The 6,478-nt window shown below is 52.7% G+C and overlaps 2 protein-coding genes across 2 annotated transcripts in view; one reads left to right on the top strand and one right to left on the bottom strand.

The window, feature by feature from the left end:
• Window positions 1-2,183, bottom strand: part of VDBG_01220 (diaminopropionate ammonia-lyase) — a gene marked incomplete at both ends in the record, with an annotated part of 2,661 nt that extends 478 nt beyond the window's left edge. Inside the window, one exon of the mRNA XM_003009491.1 lies at window positions 30-2,183. Within this exon, the coding sequence (XP_003009537.1) occupies window positions 30-2,183 (2,154 nt within the window). The remainder of the gene's footprint in view (window positions 1-29) is intronic.
• Window positions 2,184-3,543: 1,360 nt separating this feature from the next.
• VDBG_01219 (taurine catabolism dioxygenase TauD) lies at window positions 3,544-5,151 on the top strand (the record flags this gene model as incomplete). Its single annotated transcript, XM_003009490.1, has 5 exons — window positions 3,544-3,940; window positions 4,005-4,235; window positions 4,329-4,392; window positions 4,519-4,614; window positions 4,689-5,151. 5 exons carry the CDS (start codon window positions 3,544-3,546, stop codon window positions 5,149-5,151), a joined length of 1,251 nt encoding a protein of 416 aa, XP_003009536.1.
• Between the last annotated feature and the right edge of the window lie 1,327 nt (window positions 5,152-6,478).

Raw genomic sequence — 6,478 nt, 5'->3', positions numbered from 1 at the left:
GCAGCCCCCTCCACCCTTTGGGCCCATACACAAATGATGGGGATGCCCCGCCTCGTTTCAAAAAGACCTGCGTCGCACCAGAATCCCGCCGCACCTGGCGCTGGCACATGGCCGGTCACGTTCCCAACCACGGTTCTCACGGTTTGTACAAAACTATGGTCATCCTCGAGGGCCGACCCCGGGCGAGCAAATGTCATGCGCGGGGCGGCATACCGGAAATCAGGTGTCTTTGCAGCCACCTCTCCCAGAATACGATTCAGATCGTCCATGATCGACGACGGTGTCTGAGGCGGCACCGTCCGGAACTCAATGGTCAGGGTGCATTTTGCCGGGTAGCTTGACGGTTCCTCGCCGCCTACGAGCTTGCCGCCGTGGAGGTGCGCTTTTCCGAGAAGGGGGTGCGTGGGAAGCGTGCGACCATACTCCAGGAGAGCCGTTTGCAAACTGCCGGCCAGCAGGATCGCATCGATGCCGATGTGCGGCTCGGAGCCGTGCGCAGCCTTGCCCAGCACGTCTATCTCAACCCACACGAAGCCCCTGTGCGCCGTGACCATGGCTTGGCCGGTTGGTTCAAGGATGAGTGCTGCATCTGCCCTCCAGCCGGCGGCCAGGACGTCCTCTGTTCCCTTGGAGAAGTTTTCTTCGTCTGACACGGCGGCCAGGAGAATGTCGCCCCTGAGCTTCTCGGCACCCGACTTGGCGAGGGCTGCGAGGACTGCCATGGACGACGCGACGCCAGCCTTCATGTCCAAGGACCCTCTGCCATAGATGCGATTGTCTTGTAGGAGGCCACTGAGCGGATCCGTACCCTCGCCATAGGATGAAAGGCTCACAGTGTCAATGTGGCCGTTCAGCATGAGAGACTTGCCGCCTCCAGTGCCACGTAGGACACCCACAATGGACGGCCGCCCCGCAGTGCGCTCGACCCAGTGCGCCTCCAAATCGCGGTGTCGAAGCCATGAGAAGATGTATTCTGCGATGACGGTCTCGTCAGACCCAGCATCATTCGACAGATCGGGGTTTGCAGATGCGATCCTTGTGAGGATCTGGGTCAAGCCTGTCGCATCCTCGACCGCCACGTCCAAGGGCTTCTCGTGGTGGCGTGAGCTTTCGGTGTTGAGCACCACCACGACAGAGTCGGCGGTCAGCCAGCTGGGACGCTGGTCGCTTTCCGCCAGCCGATGCAAGCCTGCCAAGGTAGCGCCACCGCAAGGGCCGCTGTTGATGCCTCCCTCCTCGAGAACACGAGTGGCTTCATGGGCTTCATGGTCCGACACTGTCACGCAGGCGTCGACGCCCGATCTTAGGTCGTTGAAAGCCGTAAGCGATACCGTGCCGCAGTTGAGGCCCTCCATGATGGTCTTAGAGGTGGCCACGGACGCGATTTTGCCCTGCCTCAGACTCTCGTACAAGCAGGCGGCCGTGTCTGGCTCGACCGCTAGTACGCGATATGCCCGATCGCCTGACTTGCAGTGTCGAACGACAGCCTGCGCCAACGATCCAACGCCACAAGGGGTGACGACAAGGTTCGGCTTCAGGCCCTGCAAAGCAAGCTGGGCATCGACCTCTGCAACGAGAGTAGCGTAGCCCTCAACAATCCATTTCGGGATGTCGGTGTAGCCATCAAACGCGGCATCTTGGACGAAGAGTCCGCTGGGGTCGGTCTTGGATGCAGCATGGGCTTCTCTCATCGCGCCATCGTAATCCAGCTGGCTGACCACGACCTCGGCGCCCTCGGAAGCTATGTGTTCGGCTGCTGCGGGGCCGACAGCCTTGAACACATATACCTTGGACTGGATTCCTAGAAAACGAGCTGTGGCTGCCAACGCTCGGCCGTGATTCCCGGCGCTGGCGGTGTATAGGACAATCGAATTTTGCTGTGCACAGCGGGCGATGTCTTGGAAAGATGAGTTGAGGGGCAAGTCGAACTGGTCGATGATTGCCCGGCAGGTGCCCCAGGAGGCACCCAGAATCTTGAAGGAGGGGAGTCCGAGGCGATTGCTCTCGTCCTTGACGTACACGGCTTTGACGTCAAGTTTCTTCGCCAACGATTCCATCGAGACAAGAGGCGTGACGGCAAAGTCTGGCATCTGGCAGTGAAAGGAGCGTGGCAGTGAAACATCGTCGTGGACATTGATTGAAACAGCCCCCTTGTTGAACAGAAGAGACTTGCGTGACGACATTTTGAAAAAACCAGCGTACTTTTGGATGCTGTGCTGCTTGAATCGCCTGAAGTCGAGGACAAAAGCTGAATGCCAGGAGCAGTGCGGAAGAATTGGAAGGAGGTTCGAGCAAACTCGGGAGCTCTTGGAATGTAAAAATCGAAGATTGAAAGGAATAAATGTGGTCTGAAAGAAGAAAAGTCAATCTGATAGAAGGCGTATACTGCGTACAATGGATTAGAGGTCAAGTTCACAGAAGGCGTCATAAGTTCTCAGAAGGCGTCGGTGGAGATTCGGAGTACAGAGGCGTGAATGACAGAGCCTAGTCGCCAATTCAGGCTAGATCCGGCTGCGTCTCCCGATGTGTGGCCATCACTTGCGCTGACTTCAACCACCCACTTGAAGTCAGGCAAGTGGTCGTCTTTACCGCATGCGAGGGCTTTGGACATGAAACATCGCTCTTAGTTGCATTGCTAACTCGGCCTGCCGTATTCGATTCTGGATAGTGACATCGGATTTCTAGCGTCTTTATTATCTAGATACAATGTTACCAACAGTGTACTAATATGAACAAGTGCTTCTGGACAAAAATTGCAGATGAATCAGCTCAGATCACTGGGTGTGCACTCCAGAGATCGACTGCATGAAACGATGAACAAAGAATCGCTTTCCTTTCCAAAGTTCACGACGCGACCAGAGGCCAATCTTTGATTCATTCCGTTGATCTATACTCGCGTAAATGGCCTTAAGATCTAACTTGGTGTAAACCATAATAGAATTTTGTATAACCGATTTATTGTGTCTGACCTTGACAACCGGATGCCGAGGTAGCCTTGCAAATGCTACCGAAAGGCTGGAGTCAACAATGTCCAGGTGCAGAGACCAGGGCGCGCTTATTTGCAGCACACCACGCATGTTCGTAGTCCGCGCTGATAGGAAAGCCGAATCGGTTTTGTCAGCCCTGAAAGTCTAGCCAAGACCTTTCCCCGCTTCCAGAGCCTTCCTACGGGATTTGGTTCTGATAATATTGGATGACCGGTGAACGGTTGTGTAACACATTGTGGCGAACGTAGCAAGCATCCCAGAGGGCGAATTTCGACTAGCCTTCTGTTGATGGTGTGGGAATCCGGTGTTTGTATGGTCTGCTCCGCAGTGAAAATGATCCCGACATGCAGCTGACGTTTCAAGTGATACGACTCCTCCTCTTTCTGGTGAGTTGAGCCTCATTATATTGTCGTAAGGCAGGGAATGCCGGATCTCATTCTGTCAGGCTGTTCTGCGGCCCAATTACCATGATTAAGCTCTTGATTGATCTTCTCCCACTTCTCCAAATTTTATTGTCATCTCTCAGAATTGCCTTGTCTAAAAAATCAGAGTCTAAATGACCCACGCTGTCATGACATCTGCAGTAGTTGTCTCTGCCACCGATTCAACCATTTCGGTTGCCGAGAGAGCATCACCCGGACCATACTACTCATCAGGGCTTCGAGCACGCTTCAAGATCGATGCTGGGCGCCCAGTAGCTAGGGTGATGCATACTAGTCCACAAGCATATGCAAAGATTGGGTACGATGTTGACGAGGCGGCGTACTTGCAACGGTCGAAGATCCGGCATGCCACTGGAGGTCTAGCTACCACCTTGCCTGAAGGGTGGCCTGAGGCCTTGGATGGCCCTCTCGTTTGGAGCGCTGGGGACCTAATCCAAGAGCATGAGTATATGCATTTCCTCACAGCCAAGGACAAGCTGGAGATAGCGGATGCGCTCTGTGTCTTCAAAGGTTGGTTTTGATTCCTCCCTTCACATTCGTCATGCTACCACGATGATTCATGTAATGTGTATAGAGTACGGCCTTGATGGCAATGAGGTCTCCAGAGGAACATTTCCATTGCCCAGTCTTGGCCTCCGTCTCGACAAGATTTGCGCGGATATTTACGAGGGTCGAGGATTTGCCATTGTCCGTGGTCTAGATCCAGACGAGTACTCAGTCGAAGACCTGACCATAGTTTACCTTGGCATCTCGAGCTACATCGGTGAGCGGCGGGGGAAGCAAGACCAACGTGGCTCGATGTTGAGTACGTTCACCATCATATCTCATATTTGTTACAAAATAAGCCAAGGACAAGTCAAGCTCTTGAAATGGTACTGACGATTTATATCTTCAACAGTGCACGTTATAAAGCGGAACGATGAAGGTCGCGATGTTCAATATAGCGAGGACAAGGTTAGGATGTGCTCCACATATTATTTAAGGGCCTACACAAATTCCTAACCTGCTCACAAGCCCTTCCACACGGACACTGTCACGGACTGCGTCTGCTTGTTTACGCAAAGCCTCGCTAACGCAGGTGGACACAGTGTAATCGCGTCTTCTTGGACCGTTTACAATGAGCTCGCTGCGACTCGGCCCGACCTGATTGAAGTTCTGTCTGCCGCTGACTGGCCATTTGATACGTACGTTCAATTTGGCTAGCCCCTGCTCAGCATGGTACGGATCCCGCGTAGTCCTCTGACGTGTGACGATCTAGCTTCGGTCGAGATCCCAAATTCTACCGCCGCCCTTTGCTGTTCTATCACCATGGCAAGTTGATTATTTCCTTTTCGCGCCGCCTTCTGGTAGGGCACGAACCGTTCGATGCCCGCACCCCCGGCATCCCAGGCCTCACAGAAGCCCAGGCTGAGGCCTTAGACGCTGTCCATATCATCGCTCGTAAGCACGAGATGAAGCCACGCATGGAACGCGGCGATCTTCGCTTCATCAACAACATGAGCATCCTGCACCGCCGTGAGGCTTTTGAGAATACCGCCACTGCTTCCCGTCACCTTGTTCGAATCTGGCTCAACAATGAGATGATGTGCTGGAAACTCCCACGATCTCTACGTCTCGCTTGGGCGCGTGTTTTCGAGGATGATGAGCGGGAAGAACACTGGGATATCGTTCCACCCATGAAAGACGGCAAGGTTCTGCGTGTCGCTGGTACTTGCGACTGAGACGTCGCGAAATCTTTCCATTTCATTCTCTGTTTCTGTCAAACTTGGGTGCTGATGCCGTTCTGAGCCTCCACGGTCTTTTTTCTCAAGAGTTCGTTCGGGACACCGATTGTTAAAGCCACGAGTCGGGTTTCGTTCTAGACAATTGTCGTCGGCTACTATAGTCCTTCCATGGGTAGAGTAGCACACAATTTGTGGCTGAAATAACATGTTTGCTCCTTGATGTGTTCACCTTCGTTTCAGATTCGGTTGAGATATACTCAACTTATGTTAAAACTCACAACTGTTGCTCATTAACTGGATCATTGCTGTCAACTTGCTTTAGGATATGCCAAATAAGCAATCGAGTGGCGCCCAGATTGCCTTTTCCTTGCCCGCACCTTCGAACCTGTGTTCTGCCCATGATCTATCTGCCTCGAAAGCCGTCGGCCCAGGCGTCCATTTCTCTTCATACAGCTGTGAGACCCAGTAGAGCTCGTCATTGAGTCCAGAGTAGTCTTTCTGTTCGATCACCCTCTTTCGGACTGCATTGAGACTTGACACTTCTGGCTATTGAGTGAGCACGTTGGCAGGTAGAGATTAGAGGGTCCAAAGGGACGCGTACCGTGATTCTCCCCCCAGATAAAATATGAGGTTGTTGTAATGAACTGAATTTCCATTTGACCCAGCTTTGTCTGTGTTGCTAGCTCCTTGAGACCGGCTTCGTTGCGGCAGTGAAGAAACGGCAATCTTCCCTTATTGAGGTAATGAAAATGAGCAAGCATGACGTTGACACCAGTGTGATGTTTTTCTATACTTGTTGGATTGGCGTATGCTCTCTAACCCGACCAATCGTCAGCACGCGCATGCCTTTTTCTGTAGCTGGGGCAAAGCGTTACCGTGTCATTATACTGTCGCGCTGTCTCCCAGTCCCGTTTAGATATCAGTGAGCAGTTGTGGAGAAGGATGAACATCGTGAGGTATATCGTCAGCCAGTTCTCCCTCTTATTTTCGTTTACCAGCAGGGTCAGTTTCTGCAAGACTTCTTTATGTCTTGGTCGCAACACCTTCGTATACATGATGCATTCCATTTGGGCAATCATGATGACCGGCATGGGAACCACGTTGAAGAACATACTCGTTGGGTCATCGACAACCTGACCACCGAGTTTGTCGGACCCGAATATGTGATGAGGATTGCTGGTCTTACGACACGCTACCCAAAACCGGAAGGTCGCTCTTATCAGGTCTTTCTCTAGGTCCGTCTGTTCAAAAGAATCAGCAAAACAATAGAGGGGCGCGGAACGAGTTGACCCCTACTGGAGTACGTTCACCGACCTTTGCTTCT

The sequence above is a fragment of the Verticillium alfalfae genome, genomic scaffold (genome assembly GCF_000150825.1).
Source record: "Verticillium alfalfae VaMs.102 supercont1.1 genomic scaffold, whole genome shotgun sequence".
In the NCBI taxonomy this organism is placed as follows: Eukaryota; Fungi; Ascomycota; class Sordariomycetes; order Glomerellales; family Plectosphaerellaceae; genus Verticillium; species Verticillium alfalfae.
This window is presented reverse-complemented; position numbering and strand designations above follow the sequence as displayed.